This window comes from Camelus dromedarius, chromosome 2 (genome assembly GCF_036321535.1).
Source record: "Camelus dromedarius isolate mCamDro1 chromosome 2, mCamDro1.pat, whole genome shotgun sequence".
In the NCBI taxonomy this organism is placed as follows: Eukaryota; Metazoa; Chordata; class Mammalia; order Artiodactyla; family Camelidae; genus Camelus; species Camelus dromedarius.
In genome coordinates, this window is record NC_087437.1 from 121,598,239 (window position 1) to 121,617,437 (window position 19,199).

Here is a 19,199-nt window from a genome sequence, read left to right on the forward strand (position 1 = left end):
GCCCCTGGTGGGTTGCTTCCTGTGCGCCAGGGGATCTCGTGTTGTGAGACCAGGCCCACGGTGACAGGACTCTCGAACGCACCAGGACTGCGTTCCTCCAGAGGGTATGCTGGCTTCTGTCAGGACCTGAGGCCACCCACGTGGAAATCCGTGCGCGCGCGCGTGTATATGTATGCGTGTGTACGTATTTGCATGTGTGCGCCTGTGTGCGTGTGCATGCGTGCTTCAGAAGCGCCCACCTGCCCACCATGCACAGCCCGCTGTGAGGAGAGTGGCCTAAGGACATGGGGCTGCACTGGTTTGTCCTGAAAAGGCCTTGTTAATAGAAACGGGAGATTTAATTTGTCACAGGTCATTTCTTGCAGCATCCAGACCCCATCAGCCAGCTAGTGTGGTATCCGCGAGTGCCGGACGGCCCAGGGACAGACAGGGCCGCTGGCCCACCCCTGACCCGGGAGCCAGGGGCTGGCTTGCTGAATCGGCAGACCACCTGGCTGGCTTCTGGGGTGGGGCGCTGGGCCCCCGCCGGCCTCCCCTCCCGCAGCCCCTCCGGTTCCTCTTCTCTCTCACATTGTGTTTGAAATTCCAACAATGGCACAAACGCTTTCAACAGGCTCCAATGATGATGGCTCTTCTGAGACTCTGCAGCTCTGCCATCAGACACGGCGGGAATGGAAGAGTGGCCGCGAGGTCGTGGCCAGGAAGGCCCTGGGCTCCCTCAGGAACGGGCTCCACGTCCTCCCAGCAGCTGGGAACACACCCTGGCCCTCCCTTCCCGCAGCCCCGTCACCTGGACCCTGGCTTCCAGGCTGTTCCCTCTTGTCTACACAGAGCCTCCAGGGCCCCTCCCTCCCCCCTCTCATTGCCCACGAGACTCACTCCTACCCCTGCCCCATGGCTTCTCTCCCACGTCCCGGTCAGGCCCCGGGTCACACCACTTCCTGCCACCTCGGGCACCCAGGCACACGCCGCGGGGCCTTTGCACTTGCTGTCCCGGGGCCAGCCCTTCCCCCGCCCGAGCCCCCTATTTTCCTGCTGTGCCCGCTGTGCTGTGACGCAGGCTGTCCCGCTGGCTGGTCGTTCTCCAGGATGCAAAACCGAGGAAGTCTGCTGCCTCCTCCTCGGGAGAAGAGGGCTGTTCCCAACTTCCCACAACCATGGACTTTGTCAGACAGGTCTTACAGCCAGCAGTCCTGAGGACAGGGGGGCCGGGCGGTGTCTCCACAGTGTGCTCACAGCCACCAACATGGATGACACAGCGGCCAACTTTCTTCACAGAAGACGGTGGCCACGGTGGAAACACTTGCTACAGCTCTCGGCCGAAAGAGAACGCAGAAGCACAACTTCTAGAAAACGTACTTTATTAATATCTGAAGTACAAACAGAGAAAGAATAAATATTCGGTCACCCAGCCCTGCGTGGCTGTGAGCCACACTACAGGACCCCAGCGCGCACCCAGGGCCATCTCAAGAGCCTAGGAAGGAGACGTGGGAGGGACCTGGGGCTCCAGGCTCTGCAGGGCTCCCCGTCCGCACTGTGGCCTCACCAGTTACCTAGGAGTCATGGGACTGGGACACCTGGTCAGAGGTGACGGGGTGGGGGCCCTCTCGTGTGACTGTGAAGGCCCAACACAGGGCTCTGTGGACCAGTCCAGGCCCCCCATTTGGCAGCTGGTCTCCAAGGCGCCTCCTCAGGCTGGAGTGACTGCCCGCGCCTCTCAGCCCCACCGCTGCCCGGGAGGGGGGGCCGCCCGAGGCCTCAGACCTGTGGTTGCACGTGGGCCCACGGGGGAGAAGGGCAGGACCTCGGACTCTGCTCTGCAGCCACCACAGGGGCTCAAATGACTGAAACCCTGTGAGTCACAGGTGCCACCAGCGCCACATCCATACGCCCCCGGGGCGGAGCCTGAGGCGTCGCACTTGCCCGGGGCAAGCCGGCACCTCAGTGCTGGCACAGGGGCCTCGCTGGTCACAGCGACATGGTCCCGGATCCCGATGCAAACAAAACCCAAGGCCCAGGGCAGGCATGGGACGGACCCGCGTGGCTCCCCAGGCCTGAGCCCCGAGGGGCACGGCCAGCTGGTGGGGCGAGGACGCACATCCTCAGGGGAGACAGGCACCGCCGCGTGCAGGGGGTCGGGCGGTCAGTACACAACCCTCCAGTGCGTGGGCTGCTCGCACGCCGGCTCCTCGTCCCCGCAGAAGCGGTTGTAGGTCGTCCTGGGGTCCAGGCCCAGGATCTCCCTCTCCTCATGAATCCGGAAGGAGAACGTGGAGACCGAGGTGCCGATGAAAACCCTGCCATGCAGCGCCAGGTCACCGGGGCTGCTGGGCAAACGCACCACCCGCCAGCCGTCCGCCTCCGCCGGGGCCCGCCCGGGCCCCACAGCCCCGCCGGCCGGGGTCCCCATCAGGAGATGCCCAGACACCAGGCTGCCGGGGAGGCTGCGGGTGCTGGTGTGAGGGAGACAGGGCCCGCGTCGGGGGCAGGCTCCAGCCTCCACTAGATTTTTGGCTACTCGATGCAGGAGGAAGTCTCCTCCAGGGAGATGTCTTGGAACAGACCTGCCACAGATATGTCCCCAGGACGTCACCAGCTTTAAGCCCAAGAAGGTGGCGGAGCAAAGCCCGTAACCTCCCCCCTGCCAAGCCTTGAGGCTGAGCTGGGGCTGCTCCCTGCACCCCTGCTGGGGCCGAGTCCGCCCAGCACCCCCAGAGGGGCGCAGAAGAGTGGGCCCTCTCCCTGGAGGTGGAGCCCCCGGGGCCCTTCACAGCACAGAACACCTGCAGCCCTGCAGGAAAACAGGTCCACGAGCAGGCCTGTGGAGCCAGCATCCGGGAAGTTTGAAAACGGGAAGTGACCTACTCTGCCTTTGTTTTCCACTTTACTCCAGGGGTCCCAGGGCGGAACCCCAGGACCCAGGCCCAACTGTTTCCCAGGAGGAGGAGGGGACAAAGGGCGGGGTGCCTGGCGGCCCACCTGGCGTGCGCGCAGACCCACTGGTCGACGATGGCGACGCCCCCGTCCTTGTAGAGCTCCAGCTCCTCCCCCGTGGGCTCGAAGCGCAGCATCTCGGGCAGCAGCCTCCTCAGCTCCTCGTACTCTGCGGACACAAGCAGGCCCGTGGGGCCGGAGCCAAAGGCGGTGGGCACGGCTGCAGATGTGGCTGCACAGGTGGAGGAGGGGACCGACCCGACCCTCCAGAACCCAAGAGCGCAACGGGGAGCGGGAGGCGCACCGCGCACCCTTCCTGACGGCGTCCGTGGCCACGAAGACCTTGTCCAGCCGGTGGGTCTTCATGAGGCTGCGGATCCTCCTCACGGCTCCGGCCAGGCTCGGCACGTCCTCCCTGTGCCCCCAGATGAAGTCCTTTCTCCTCAGGTGGACGCCGAGGTACGGGCCCCCCAGCGAGGAGCCCAGCTGGACCTGGCAAAGGAGGACGGGACAGGCTGAGCCCACGGGGTCGGCGTCCAGCGCGGCAGGAGGCGAGGGGGACGCAGAGTCCAAGCACCTCCACGCAGCAGGGGCCACACCGGGGTCCGTCCAGGGACCGATGCTCAGGGCGAACCCTGGGGGAGGGGGCTGGACGTCTCCTCAAGACCATGAGTGACCAATGACCCACACCCTTTCATCTGAGTGAACAAAGACGAGTAAAGGAAACACTGGAAGCAAATACAAACTAGATAAAAAAAAAAAAGCCTCAGTTCAATGTTGACGCTTCCGTGAGACCTGTCCACACGCCCTGGCACTTATCGCGGGAACGACGCTGCTCCACCTGAGAGCAGCGCAAACGTCCTGCGGAGAAAGACGGCGAAACAGCATTCCTCTCTATGAAACAGTTTGCTGTTAAAACCTACGTGAAAAAGAAATCATTAAAACAATTACACTGAAAATGCCTAAAAATAACAATAATTTGAAAAAGCAGCATATAATTCATCGAAATTATAAAAAAAGCCAACCTTTCAGAAAAAGTTCTTTCCTAAAAAGGACAATGCTGGAGCAAAAGGGTGTTCATGGTGCCCCTTGGGGGGGGAGGCAGAGGTGAGCCCCGGTGCCTCCGACGGCCTCTCGCTTCTACTCTCCCATCTGCCACCTCGCTCCACTGTAATGACCACCTGGGCCACAGCCCCGCGGTAAGTTCCCACCTCGCTGAAGAGGAACTGGTACTGACCGACAGCCCAACGTCTGCACCAGGACAAGGGGCTCCCGGCCGCCGGGCGGCATCCACAGCAAAGCCAGCACCCCGTTCTGACCTTCCCTGAGCAAAGGGACTGGTCACTGGGCATCTAGAGGGGTAACTTCGGCGTCCTCTGACCACAAAGATGTGGAGAGCTACCTTCATCTTGGTCCAGTCCTCCTCAAAGGGGGTCCTGTCGGCCTCGTCGGTGGAGTTGAGGTACTTGCTCCTGAACTCGTCCCCCACAGCCCGCAGGTGCCGGGCAAACACCATGCTGCGCCGGGTCTGCGGGCACAGAGGGCACTGTGAGCGCCTGCCCCGCGCAGGGCCTTCGCCGGGCGCCCCTTCGGCCCCAGGAGCAGCCTGAGGAGCTGAGCTGCAGGCACGCCAGGACAGCGAGCCGGGCCCGGGCAGCGCAGACAAGCCGCTGCCTGTCTGTGAGGGGGAGGAGTGTCACGGGGAGTGGACCACACTGAGTCTGGGCAGCACCGACAACCCTCCCCTCCTGAGAGTCCCCTGGGCCCAAGGGACAGAGCACTGGCCGAGAGAAGGTGGCTGGCAGGCGGGGAGTGCGGGGGGGGGGGTCACCAGCAGTAACAGCCAGATGGGGACCACAGAGCTGACAGAGACACAGAGCAGCTGTGTCCACAGTGAGGACAACCGCACCTCCACGCTCCCGACACCACCCTCCCAGGAGGTGCCCAGGTCGCACGCCGAGGCAGCAGGGGTCTCAGCTGGGGTGCTCTGCACACACCTGGCCTCTCCATGCCCCCCAGGCTGGGCAGGTCCCGAGAGCTGCGAGGGCAGCGGCTGAGAGGGGATGTGAAACCCATTCCCTGGGGCTCCTGCCTGGGCCAGGGGACAGACAAGCCGCTGCCCCGTGATGTAGGCACAGAGATTACAGAACACAAACACGTGTTCCTGAATGCACAGATGTGCTTTTCTTTTTCAAACGTTAGCTGCCATAAATCACCAACCTGCCCCTCAATGAACAAACCTGGGAACCCCTCAGGCAGAAGACACCACGCCAACTGTGCAGAGACAGGGGCAGCAGGGGGCTGCCCCAACACAGGCGCCGTGCTCCATCCACCCTGCCAGAGCCAAGGTCAGGGGTCCAGGGAAACCACTTCCCAGAGGGGCCTCCGGAGAGGTGACCAGGGCGGGTGGGTGCGCCCCACCGGGAGCCCGGGACCAGAAGGGCGGGAGGAGAAAACGGGCTGGAGACGTCGGCCCTGGGGGGGCCCAGCATCCGTCTGTAATCTAAGAGAGCTGGGATTTACCTAAAACTTCCATTTCACTCCAACAGCAGACAAAGAGCGCCTCGTCTAAGAACCCGCCTGCGCAGGCCTGGGCCCCGGGGGAGCACGCGAGCAGAGGGCAGGCCCGGGCCCCCACCTCGCAGCCAAAGGCTCTTCTCAGGAAAACCTTTACGCTTCTGCCAAACTGGCCTGGCCTGCAGGGCCCCCCATGGACAGAGCTGGGCCGCCTTCCCAACCAGACCCCTGACAAGTAAGCCGTCCCCAACGCCAAGGTGACATGGCCCATCTCCCGCCTGTCTCGGCCGTTCGCTCGCCCAGAGCCAGCGCCTCCCTTGGCGCGGGTCCAAGTCCAACCCCGACTCAAGGCAGAGACGCCCCACCGCTCACAGCTGGAGACCGAGCCAGGGGCGCCGGCTCCAGCTCCTGACTGCTCACGGGGAAGGATGCCCAAGCAGACGCGGACGCCCCATCCAGCCCCCGCCCTGGGCACCTCGTGCGCGGGCTGGGCCCCTCCACGGCTGCTAAAACCTTGTGACTTTAGGCCGCGAGGCTGAAAACAAGAGGGGCCGAGTGTCTCGGGTTTGCTAGAGCTACAGGGGGTGCAGGCGCCGGCCGGGCAGCACTCACGTCCCAGTACTCCTTCCCGCCGTAGTGGTCGTGCAGGAGGGTCTCGGCGCGGTCCAGCATCACGGACCTGGTTTTAAACAACAGGAAAAGAGACGGTTTTACTTTCAAAATGATTCTGCTCCGAAGTTCAGACAGCGCTGTCCACGTGGGAGGGCCCTGAGCCCGGGAACACTCTGGGCTGAACTCTGAGATCGTACCAACCTTGCCAGGTCACCTGGGGGCATTTGGGCAATCACTGCCAACTCTCTGAAAGGCAGCTGTCTGCAGCGCCACGCGATTCTGAGAGAGAGCTTTCACTTCCTAAGTGATTCTGAACATTCACAGTCTCTCCTGCCCCAGCCACTGAACTGGGCGAGCTCGCAAGCAACCTGTGCCCATCGGTGCAGAAGAACACAAACCCACAAACTAACGAGATGAGCGAACAGAACCCAGTAGTGCGCTGAAAGAGTAACAGGCGCGACAGAGGGGGTTCACACCAGGAGGGCTCAGCGTTACACCACCTGCGACTTAGCTCGCCTCAGTACCACGTAAAGGGCAAACCCCTAAGACCGCGGATACCACAAAGGGGGGAAGGTCAGCGTTTACTCCTGTTCGTCAAAATCGCCTGAATGAAACAGAGCCTAGGTTCTCCTCATCCTGTTGTGTTCCTCCAGCCAGAAGCTGGCCCCTTTCTCAGCGAAGGCTCAGTTCCCTCCCGCACAGAGAGGCTGCCCGCTACGGAATAATCGAGCGCCCTGAAGAATCAGAACCTGCAGGAGGGACGCTCCAGAGACAGGCCACGTCCACGCAGGCCTGGGCGACCCAGGGGGCTCGACGCATCTGGAGAGCGGCCGGCTCACAGAGCTGCCGACAGGGAAGTGGGTGGGGTGACCAGGGCCCCCATTCTTAACCCCAAACAAAGCCTCAATGGCTCAGAGTTAAATATGAAAACTGAAACTATAAAAGCAAAACGTGAAAGACTCTAAGAATATTGGGATAAGGTTAGACTGAAAAATAAAAATCCAGAAACCTTTATAAAGAACACACAGACTAGTAAGTTTAAATGTATAAAAACTTAAAACTCCTGCAGAGAAAGAAACTGGCAAATGATCTGAAAAGATGCATTACAGAAAATCGTTTCAAAAGAGCCTTTAAATCTGATTTTACTCTGAAATCAAAGAAACATACGTTAACAGACCAGAGACCCACTTGTCCCTCATTACAGCTCGAGTCTGGTGGCTGCCCGGGGATGGTGGCTCGACGATCACCACGCAAGGCACACCCACCCCCCCCACAAACCCAGCCTCCGCTCTGGGTGTGAGCCTCCATTTTTACTCTCCAAACTGCAAAAATGGTTCCTGTCTATAAAAACCTGGAGCCAGTCAACGGCCACCCAGGTGGGCGGGCTCAAAAAACGCTCTCACAGCTGGGCAGGGACAACTGCAGAAGAACGTGGCAGCCTCTGCGGCCACCTCCACGGTGACTGCACAGGCTTCAACTCCCAGAGGGCATCATGCAGTGGGAAAAAGGCGAACAGAAACCCGTGCAGAGAACCCTGAGCGGGCGACTCCACGGGTGTTTATAAAGAGGGAGACGAGCTCCGGAAAGCAGCGGGGCGGCTGACAGCACGGCGGCCGCGGGGGTTGGGGTGGGAACGGAGGCTGCTCCTCAGAGGCGGCCTCGCCACCACATGCAGCGTCACCTGCAGAGATGCGGCTTGCACCCCGCGTCCGGCTGGGCCGATGTCCTAGAACAGCCCCGGCGCCCCACGCGGGGCGCAGCCTCGTGCCACGGAGTTCGGCCGGATTTATTTTTCGCACTGTCTCACACAGTTATGTCTGCACGGTCACCTCTGCTGAAACAACAGCGTCTTTCCATTTCTGTGGCTGAGTCGCATCTGTTCTGAATTTGCCACAACCCACTGCCCCGATGACCTACTGCTGAAGGGCGTGGGGGTTTCCGGCTTGTGGCTCGCAGGAACATTCTGGAACACGTGTGGGCGCACACACAGGTGCGTGGGGCTGGGTGTGCTGGGTCACAGGCCCACCCTCTGCGACCTGACAGCCAACTGGCCCCCAGCAGTTTCCCAGATCCTCCCGCGGCTGCATGTGGCCCATCCTCCCAAGGGCGGGGGTGGCCTGCATTTCCTGGTCACCAAGGGCCAGAGGGCGTCTTCTCGGGCTTAAGGGCAGCGTGACTTCCTCCCCGGTGTGCCAGAGTTTACCACAAGGCTGCCCGCCCTTGCCTCGCTGCTCCTGACTCTGGAACCTCCGTCGGTAGCTGGACCGAGTCCTGGACTGATCCACGGGCTGCATCTTCCTTCTGTATGTGGTCTGTCTTTTCATTTGTTTAACGGTATCCACCGATGGGCAGGAATTGTTAATTTTAATATAACTGGGTGCACCAATCTTTTCTTTCTGGCCAGTGCTTTTCACATTCTGAGTTTTCTGGGTGGTGGGGGTGACCCCCAGTGGTCCAGCCTCACCTGCCTCAGCACTGCCCCGCCCAGAGGTGTCTCTCCAAGAGTGAGGAGCTCCGGGCACAAGTCCCTCCTGGACTCAGCTCCAGTCACTCAGAAAAAACTGCCCACAGTCCAAAACTTCAGCCAGACCTGCTTTTGAGACCCAAACGGTTTTGGGACACTCGTGACATGGGGTCCCAGTGGGGGTGCCCTCAGCCACGTCCTGCATCCACGTCTGTATGTGGAGATGGGACCCCCTCAGGCAAAGCGACCAATTGCCGGCTGCCACAGTCCCACTGGTGTTTGGTTTACAAAGCCCAGCACACCCACAGGGGTCCCAATGTGGGGAAAATGGGCTGAAAAGGACGGGGAGGGGCCCGGCTGGGTTGTGGCGGACGTGCAGACAGTCCACACGCCCGCAGGCCCGGGGAGCCTGGTTCAGACTGACGGGGACTCAAGGGAGGGCGGCTCCTCCAGGGTCCCCACGACCCCCGAGCTCACACCCGCAGCAAAGCCCCCACTGACGCTTGTCAGGCTGCCCAGCATGCATCCTCCTCCAGGGGGTCCACCTCCAGACCCAGCCCAGGAGCCACCTGAACACCTCCCCCTTCCGCTGACCCCGGTGCTGCCCCGTGGGGGCGGGCGTGGGGCAACCGTGAGGCCGGCTCTCTGCTTCCGAGAGGGACTGGGATGTGCGGCCATGCTTCCGACAGGAGACACCATGAGCAGCAGCCAGGTCGGCATGTCCGCGCCGGGAGAGGCTCAAGTCTTGCCCCCATCCCCGCTAAGGTGGAGAAGGGGGGAAGCCCAGCGGGAGAGGGACCCCAGGTGGGAAGCGCACGCTCCCCCTCTGTGACCTCTCAGACCAGCTCCAGGCAGCCGCCCCAGCACCAGTCACCCTGGGGGGTCTCTTCAGAACTTCCCGGCCCCTCTTGTCCTCGCCCTCACCCTGCTGCAGCCACGTGTCCCCATGGCCCTCACCCCCACTGTCCTCTGTCCACCCTCAGGCCCACTGTGCCTAGTGTGGACCAGCGACCCCGCCCTGGGGCTCTGAGCAGCCCCCAAGGACCACAGGGGGCACAGGGCCACGGAGCTTGGGCCCAGTCACCCCCTACCCGCACCCCAACCCCAGGGCTGTCCTGTCCTAGTCGCTGGTCCCCACCCGAGGCCCAGCTGCACATGCGCACGTGCTCAGCTCACAGGCACTCACCGTGCAGACGTGTTTCTCAAAAGCACGGGTGCGATGATGGAAGCTGACCCCTGGACAGACAGACAGGAGACGTTCAGACCCCTCGTCTCTTCGTAGCCCCAGAACCATCCTCTGCAAGACAAGACCGAGCACCCCGTTACTCACTTCCTTTTTCCGCAGGAAGAAGTGAAGTCTAGACGCCTGGCCTGATCCTGAAAGACTCAGCTATCTCTCCCGGCCACAGTCACAGGCGGGGACAGTGCGAACATTTTTAAAGAAACCAAACATCTCACGTGACCTGAAGGGACCAGTAGTATAGGACAGAGCGTGCGCAGCCAGGGAGGAGCCTGGAGGAAGCGATGCCTCACGCTCGGGGCCAGAGCTCTGACAGGACTGTCCGTCCAGCAGCCGTGTCCTGAGACGCCCCGGGGTCACTAAGGACTGGAGAGCCCAACCACTCCAGTCCCTGAGCGACAGGCAGGTCTCCCGATGGCAGCTCACCTGGGGAGACGCCGCCACCATGACCACGTTCAAGTGCACTGAACAGTGTGGGGAAGGTGCATGTGCCCGGCAGGCATGTGTGACACAGCCCGAGCCCTGGACGAGCGCATGTGGACGGCGGGGGCAGAGGAGGGGTGGGGGAGGGACCCGGCCACACCTGTAGTACTCGTGCTTGTCCTGCGAGTAGAGCGGCGGCTCGAGGCAGGGCCGGCTGTCCACCTTCTCCTCCCAGGCCCCCTCCTTCCAGCCCTCTGCATAGCCCTGCAGAACGTAGACCTGGTCGATGAAGGGCCCGCCGGACTCTGCAAGAGACAGGGACCCAGGGTAAGAGCCGCCAGCACAGAGCGGAAGACACAGAGCTACCACTTCACTTAATGCCACCGTCCACCCGGGAAGACTAGAGACAGCTCACAGGAGCAGAGGGAGGACGAATGAGCAGCCTTGGGACACGGGGGCGGGGGTGTGTGTGGCCCAGGCCTCGGCAGCTCCCTCGGACCCCTCCCCTCGTCCCTCCCTCTGCTGCAGGCAGGACCAGTCCCCATGACAGTGCAGGCTGTCTCCCCGGGGCCCCTCCTCCAGCTGCCAGGACTCCAGTGGTGCCAGAGCCCATCCCGGGCTCTCCCTGGGCCTCTGAACAGCTGTCCCCTCCCGGACTGTCCCCTGGGGCTGGCTCTTAACCCGTGAGGCTGTTCACACTGCACCTCCCAGGGTGCCATCCCTGCATGGCCACTCCTACACCCCGTCCCCGTCTGCCTTCCTGTCCCCTGCGGCCCCGGCTGCCCCAAACAACGCGTGTTCCCACCACGTATTTACACGCTGCCACCCCAACGTGAGCTCCAAGCGAGTGGCCTGTGCCCGTCACCCACTGCTCCCACCCCCACCTAAACATGCTGGCCACGTCCCAGGGTCAGTGAAGACGTGTTCAGAGAGGGAGCGATGGAGCCACACGAGCGAAACTCCAGTGTCCCCCAGACATGCTCTGCTCGGGCACTGAGACCTGCCCTGCTGGGCTGATGCCCGAGCTCAGGAGCTCCTCCTACTGTGACAGGGATGGGATGCGGAGGCCAAGCCCCCAGGGGGCCCTGCAGCTCCCACCCAGGCCTGTCCCCCTTGCAGGGAGGAGGCCTCTGAACTGGGTCCAGGCCACGCACTCCCGGCAGCTCTGGCTCCAGGGGTGCGGCTGGCATAGCGGAGGGAGGACACCTGTCTCCAGTGCCCAGTCACTAAGCACTGTCCCGGGGCTATTTCTTGGGGAACTGTGAGCCCGGGTGCAGACCAAGGCTGAGACTGCCGCCCAGGCCAAGTCAGGTTGGACCAGACACCCGGCCACCTGTTCTCTCAGGTGGGGAAGGATGATCCCAAAAAGGCGTTTCCCCAGCCTCAGGGGCTGCTTTCTCAGCAGGAGTGCAGACACGTGAAGATGGTCCCCTGTCATTCCACGCCTGCAGCGCCCACAGTGCCGACCTAAACACGGGACACGTTCAGAGTGACAGGGTATGAGCTGCAGCGAGAACAGAACCCAACAAAGAGGATTCAGCCCGCCAGGCCTCGCATAGGAGAATTCAATGAATGTTGCTCAGGAACTGGGACTCGTTCTTCCAAGCCGCTCCAGGGAAGCGGAAAGGAGGCAGCACTAACTTTTTAAGTTTATGTCCACAAAACAAAGTGAGAGAAAGAAGAATGGAGCAGGGGAGCCTCACTCCCTGACTTGAGAGTACACTACAGAGCTACAGCCATCAAAACAGTGTGGAGCTGGCACAAAACAGACACACACATCAGTGGAACAGGATAGAACCCAGAAATAAACCCACACACTTACGGCCAATTAATCTACCACAAAGAAGGCGAGAATATACAACGGAGAAAAGACAGTCTCTTCAATAAATAGCGCCGGGAAAACTGGACAGCTACCCATAAAAGGACGTCATGAGAACACTCTCTAACACCACACACACACACACACACACACACACAAAGTCAGAGTGGGTTAAAGACCTGAATGTAGGACCTGACGCTCTGAAACTGCCAGAGGAAAACGGAGGCAGAACACTCTCGGACATAAAACACAGCAGTATTTTTTTGTATCCGTCTCATATGGTAACAGAAACAAATGCAAAAATAAATGAATGAGACCTAATTGAACTTAAAAGCTTTTGCACACCAAAGGAAATCATAAACAAAATGAAAAGACAACCTAAAGAGTGAGATAATATTTATAAACAATGTGACTGACAAGGGATTAACTTTCAAAACACACAAATAGCACATACAGCTCAGTGTCAAAAACATTTAAAAACCCAATTGAAAACGGGCACGAGATCGAAACAGACGTGTCTCCAAAGAAGACGTCCCGACGGCCACCAGGCCCAGGAAAAGACGGTCCATACCGCCAATCATCAGAGAAATGCAAATCCAACCACAATGAGCTGTCACCTCACGCCAGTCAGAACGGCCGTCATCAAAAAGTCTACACGTAACAAATGCTGGAGAGGCTGTGGAGAACAGGGAGCCTCCTACACTGCTATTGGGAATGTAAGCTGGTGCAGCCACTATGGAAAACGGTATGGAGATTCCTTAAAAAACTGAACACAGACCTGCCATATGCCCCCGCAATCCCACTCCCGGGCAGATATCCAAAGAGAACTCTAACTCTAAAAGACACACACTCCCCAGTGTTCACAGCAGCACTATTTACCATAGCCAAGACATACAAGCAACCGAAATGTTCATCGACAGACGACTGGATAAAGAAGATGTGGTATCATATATACAGACAAAATAAATGTTAAAACAGAATATTCCTCAGTCACAAAAAAGAACGAAATAATGCCATTTATAGCAACATGGATGGACTTAGAGATTATCATGCTAAGAGACGTGAGTCAGACAGAGAAAGACAAGTATCATTTATCACCCGTATGTGGAATTTTTTTTAAAACGATACAAATGAACTTATTTACAAAACAAAAACAGACTCACAGACTTAGAAAACAAACTTATGGTTACCAAAGGGAAAGAAAAGGGGGATAAATTAGGAGTTTGGGATTAACAGATACAAACTACTATACATAAAACAGACAAACAACAAGGATTCACTGTGTAACACGGAAAAATATTCAGTATCTTGCAACCTACAATGGAAAAGAATCTGGAAAAGAATAGACTGTATGTGTACAACTGAATCACTGCTGTACACCTGAAACTAACACAACATTGTAAATCAGCCACACTTCAATAAAAAAAACAGTAATAAGCTCTGAATAACCTTATTCAAAGAAAATCTTCAACTCTTCCCTCTTACAAACGCTAACATGGGAAGTCTGAGCAGGACCAAATTAAACTGGACGCGCGGTCACACATCTAGGCCAGCATGGGGCCCACACCACACGTGGCCGTGTTCTCCTTCAAGTGAGAGCGGCCCTGGCTGCACAGGGAGCGAGTCCTGCTGGGACAAGGCCTCTGTGGCAGTGGCCTCCTCGTCACCGCGCCAACCCACCCAGAGGCCAGGGTCTCCAGAGGCTAGGGGACGCAGAGCTCGCACACTTCAGGTCTGCTGCCCGAGAAAAAGCACGGAAAGACCAAGATCGCTGGTCGCGCGGGGAGCACGAGCGCGGCCCCACGCAGAGCAAAGGCTGAGGCAGCAGGCCGGGGGCAAGGCAGCCCGAGGCTCACACCACAACCAGAACGCCCACCGCCTCACCTGCCATGAACTGCTCGTGCTCAATGACGGGGATGTTTCTGTTGAGACTTGGAAGATCAAAAAAGTCGGACCAGGGAATCCGGACCTGGTGGATGTCGGGGCTCTGCCAGTGGTAGAGGCGGCCCCAGGGGGGCAGCACCAGCACCCAGTCCTCCGTCTTCAGCAGCGTCTTCAGGAGGGAGGCGATGCGGATGTAGACGTCCCTGCGGAGGTTGAAGCCCTCCGGGGGGTTGACATCGTACAGAAGGTACCTGGCAGGGAGCACAAGAGAGCAGTCCTTCAGGGCAAGGCCTCTGCACGGAAACCCAGCTCCCACACCCACAGTCCGTGTCCCAGACTCCAGGCATGTTCAGCAGCTTCTGGTTCCTGAAGTGGAGGCACTGCCTACCCATCTCCACGTGGCCCATTACTTAAAGAGCCTGGGAGCAGATGCAGAAGACATCTTGGCATCCGTTTAACACCAGCTAGCACCTGACTAGCACCTGAGCATCCGTCCTCCAGGGGCTCTCAAAATTCCTGGTCTACATACCCCTGTGCACTCTTAACAATTATTGAGGACCCCAAAAGGCTGCTGTTCATGTGGGTTAAACCTACCAACAGTTCCTGTGTTAGAAGTTAAAGTAAGAACTTCAAAATATATTTATAGGTTCACTTAAAAATAACAGTAATAACCTATTACATTTTGTCATTAACACTCCTAAACAAAAAATATTTTTCAAAACAAAAATCATTAGTGAGAAGAGTAGCAGTGATTGTAATTTTTGCAAATCTCTTTTTGAACTGGTGAGAGCTGGATTCTCCTGTCTGCCTCTGCATTCTGTGTTCTGTGATATCACATGCCAGGTGGTCTCTGGAAAACCCCACAGGAAACTCGGGACAGTGGGAGAGTGCAAATGGCAGGTGACATCCCAGCGTTTCTACAAACATGGTCTGGCACCGCAGGGGCCCTGGGACACACTTTGAGAACTGCTGCCCTGTCCTAGGCGAGACTCCCCTACACAAGAGCCAGGCAAGGGTCCGGGCTTCTGTCATGAGTTACCGCCGCCACACCCCTCCCTTCCCTGTGTTAGTTTTTCCCACCACCTCCTTCCTGCAGATGAGGATGGAATCCTCAGCTGGGGCCTCTAATCCCAGAAGACCGCCAACCCTGAGAGGAAGGGGCTCATCTACCATCCCTACACCCCGCACAGTCTGTTCTGGGTCAAGCCCTCAAGAACCGCTGAACGGCAATCACTCTTGTTTCTTATTCCTGAGCTTTACCGAAGGAACCAACATCTGAATGGAACTGAAATTCCCTGCAGATAAACAAGGCTGATAAACCACCCCATTCCAACATCTGATTCTGGGGCTCTTCCAACCCCGGGCAAGGCCCCACTTCTCTAAGAGGGGCCCCCGCCTGCCCTTCCCGGGGGGGGCTCTGGGAGGCCGACTCGCGCCCCGGGCCCCAGCGCCCCAGGCGGAGGGGACCCCGAGGCCCTGCCCCAGCCCCGCACCCCCGCCCTCCGCCCCGCGGCCCCCAACCGGCGCCCCGGCTCCAAAGCCCAGCCCCGGCCCCCACCCCCAACCCGGTCCCTGCCCACCGGCCCCGCCGACAGCACGGACGCGCGTCTACCGTCTGCGGGACGCCGCTCCCGACAGGATGTCGGCCGCCGACTGGCCGGGCCAGAACTCCTCGCCCGAGGCCGAGGCCGGCGGCCAGGTCGCCGTCCCGAGCAGCAGGCAGACGACGGCGAGCGCCGCCATGGCCCCGGGCGGCCACGCACTTCCGGAGGCCGCGCTCCGCCCCGGAAGTGTACGCCGGCCCCCGAGGAACGCGTAGCCTGTAGCCACGGCAATGCCGCGGGGCCCTCCCCTAGCGCTTGCGTCGTGCGTCCTCTCGAGGCTGGGTGTCGGAGGGCAGAACAGGCGGAGCAGCTGTGGGCTGGGGCGGGGCCAGGACGGGGGCGGGGCTGATGGGAGCAGCTAGGCGGGGCCGGGGGCTGTGGGCGTGGCCGGCGGCTGTGGGCGGGGCCGGGGTGGGTTGGGCTGCGTGGGCGTCTTCACCTGCAGGTTGCGCCCGCAGGAGGCTGGGGCGGGGCTGCCGCCGGTGGGCGGGGCAGCGGGGCTGGGGGCGTGGCCACGCGTCCAGGGGCGCGGGCACTCTCACCTGCCTGGCGCGCGGGGCTCGGCATGGGCTCTCCGGCCTCCGCTTGCACGGGACGTGGACCGGGGCTGCGGGTGGGCAAGCTAGAGGACTGACCCCAAGCCCGCACTACTGGCCAGGTAGGGCACCTGAACTGCAGATCCGCCAAGCTCGCTGCAGGCCTTGAATTCGCGTTGCCGGGCAGTTTCCGAGAAGACAGGGTCTCTCCCAAGAGGGGAGGTAGGGCAGGAGGCGGTCAGGACGGGGGAGCCAGATGCTGGGTTGGGTGCGGTCTCACTGGAGAGCCACGGTGAGAGGGCGCAGAGCAGCCTCTGTGTTGACGGGGCTAGGAATTTGGGGTATAGGGTGGGGATGGTGTGTGCCATGCTCTGTGGTCTCAAGAACCCTCACCCCAGAGCAAGGGGCCCTGCTCCCCCGCCCTTCACTGCACCCCCTTCCTTCCCCAGCACCACCGCCCCTGACCCTGAAGTGCCCCATGACCTCTCCCCATACTGGGCACTGTCTCTGTTAGAGGTACTGAGCTCCTGGTGGCTCCAGCCCGAGGGTGGGGGTTGTATCTGACCAGTTAGGACGACTGGAGCCTTTGTAGTTCCTGGTATGAAATCTCAGTCCATAATGCAGGGGTGCACAGAGGCCCTGCAGACAGGGTTCCCTGCACGGCCCTCCCCGCCACACACCCACAGCGCCACTGCCACGCTGGGCCCCTGCCTGGCTGAGGACCGCTGGCCCCTCTCCTCCTGTCCCTGCCCAGGAGCGCACCGCCCACACTGCTGGGCATTAGGCCGCCCTAGAAGAGCAGCTGGCGTTTTCACAGGCAAATACTTGCTCTTCCGGGAAGATGTGAGTGCACAGGGATGCAGGGTGTGCTTTTCTGTCGCCCTGGAACCGGTGACTGGGACGCAAGCTGCGGCCAAGGCAGTTTTTAGAGACAGCCCAAAACGTCCCACAACCACAGATCCCTCTTCCCCAGCAAGACAACACAGCCTGGGTGGGGAGCCTTGCGCCTCTTCCTGGAGGTTGGGGGTTACACACTTCAGCTGGGACAGAGCCCGAAACAGCCCCGAATGTGCTGGGAGTCACTTCTCAGAAGACCCGTTGTCTCCACTGCAGGTCCGGCTCCAGAGCCCAGGGCCAGCATGGTGACTCTGCTCCTGCTGTCCATTCTGGGAGGTCTCGGTGTCCTCCGTGGCCCTTCCAAAATTGTTTTTTTTTTTTTTGGAAACACCCCCCAGATGAAAGGCTGGGTGCCAACGGCCACTGCCCAGTGTGCTACTGCAGGGAGTGGCACCTGCTCTCCTGCTCTGATCGCCCCTCCCCTCCCCCACCCCCTCCCCGCTCCTCCCGCATTTCCTGGTTGATCGCTGGATTATGGTTCTTGCCGGGAGTGACCTGGGAGAGGTTTTGTTAGTCTTTAAGGAAAGAAAGAAATCTTTATACAAGTAACTGAAATTAACTTCCTTCTTTCCAGGCAAGTTCCTCTTTCCAATGTTTAAGATTCGTTGACCAGGTGTCAAGTTGCCAAACAACTCACATCTGAGCAAGCACTGCCTCGCCCTGGCCTCCCCGCGGCATCCACCTGTGATGACTTGGCCACCAGAGGGCAAGAGAGCTCTTTCCCCACGCCAGCGCCAGCGCGGCCTCGAGGCCGTGGAGGCAGAGAGAAAGGGCCCCGCCCTGAGGCTCCAGGAGCCTCCAGGAGCCTCCAGACACAGCCAGAGAACTGGGGGTTTTCAGCTTGCCCAGCAGGGAATCCAGGCAAGGCCGCCTGGCCCAAGTCTTCCCTGCCCAGAGAGCCCCAAGAGCTGCTCTGGGCTCCACTGCCCAGTCCAGCTTCCTGCAAAGAGGAGCCACAGGATCCACACCCCAGAAGGGAGGAGGACGGCCCTTTGGCCTGGCGTCCCGGCAGGGGTGTCTGTGAGACCTGGGGCCACATCTCTTCCTTGTCTCCCCAGGTCTCTGAAGGGCCAGTGCTGGGCATCCTGGTTGGCAGGGACATGGGGACAACTCTAAACTCTGAAGAGAGACAGAGAGATTCTTCTGGAAGGAAGGATTCCAGGGCGAGGCCCTTCCCAGACCTGGGGAACCATGTCCTGAGCAGACCCCTGGGAGGAGGCGTGGGGCTGTGGCGTCCTCTTCAGAGAAGGGCACAGATGGGCTTCCCGGGGTGGGGGCACCCTGCTTTGTCCAGTGGTGTCCACCTCCCAGCCCACCTGGGGGTGGCCCTAGGGGTGGGGGCAGAGGAGGGGAGGGAAGGGGCAGCCTTAGGGCCCCCTGGCCCCACACAGGGCGCCAAGGGTCAGTGGGAACATCTCGGAGGTCAGGCGCAGGGGAGGAGGACTGGTCTGAGAACATGCCAAATCGTGCAATAAAGTGGCCCCTGACCACGAGACATGGGTGGCCATCTACCCAAGGAGGGAGGCAGAACATTTAGACCCAGGCTCTGAGAAACCTGAGAGGGGCTGGAGAGTCCCCAGGACCCCTGAGGAGCAGCTCTCCTGGGGGCATAGACACCCCAATATACACATTTCTCATGGATGCTTTTTGGGGTACAGAGTGAGTTACCAGGATCCTGGACTTAGTATGGAATCCCACCCCCTTGTTCACCACAGTTCCTGGCAGTAAAGTCCTGCCATTTGTCCTTGGACATGCACAGGGGAGCTGACTGCTGTGGGGGGGTCACTGCAGGGCAGGAGCCTTCTGGTGTGGGCTCTGTGACCACAGAAACCCAGGGGAATTTCTTAACAGGAGCACCTGGGGACCGCCTGCCAGGACTGTCCTCGTGGGATGGCCAAGGAGCCCATGGGGCCCAGGTCACCAAGTGACCAAGTTGTGAGGCTGCCTGGGGTTTCCTGGGGGAGTGCAGGTTCCTGTGATCAGCACATGGGCCCAGCACTGCCAGACGATCTGCCCGAAGAAAAGCCTGCCCTCCTGATGACGGCTTATAACACCTGCAGGGAGACTGCTCCCAGGGGTCCTGGAGGTCCACCCTGAGAGCGTGGCGAGGCACTGTCCTGCTGGCCACGTGGGGTTACCTCCCCCTGATGCAGAGGCAGACCTCTCTTCCTTGGGACCTGGTGGGCACCTGACTCTGGTCCCACCTGCCTGCTCTGGACACGCAGAGCCCTGGGGCTCAGGCATAGCATGGGGTGCGGTCGTGTGGGGG

General features: G+C 60.1%; 1 protein-coding gene across 3 annotated transcripts; it reads right to left on the bottom strand.

Annotated features, from left to right (window-relative positions):
* Window positions 1-1,344: 1,344 nt before the first annotated feature.
* POFUT2 (protein O-fucosyltransferase 2) lies at window positions 1,345-15,669 on the bottom strand. Of its 3 annotated transcripts, none has more exons than XM_064476658.1 (9): window positions 15,506-15,669; window positions 13,894-14,144; window positions 10,351-10,495; window positions 9,714-9,824; window positions 6,064-6,130; window positions 4,337-4,462; window positions 3,246-3,426; window positions 2,980-3,103; window positions 1,345-2,297 (listed from the first exon to the last, which is right to left on the bottom strand). In XM_064476658.1, the coding sequence occupies exons 1-9, from the start codon at window positions 15,634-15,636 to the stop codon at window positions 2,144-2,146; spliced, it is 1,290 nt and encodes a 429-aa protein (XP_064332728.1). In that variant the 5' UTR covers window positions 15,637-15,669; the 3' UTR covers window positions 1,345-2,143. The 3 variants fall into 3 exon arrangements, with proteins under 3 accessions (XP_064332728.1, XP_064332729.1, XP_064332727.1); XM_064476659.1 differs by having other exon boundaries at window positions 3,239-3,426; XM_064476657.1 differs by lacking the exon at window positions 1,345-2,297 and adding an exon at window positions 2,304-2,564 and having other exon boundaries at window positions 3,239-3,426.
* Between the last annotated feature and the right edge of the window lie 3,530 nt (window positions 15,670-19,199).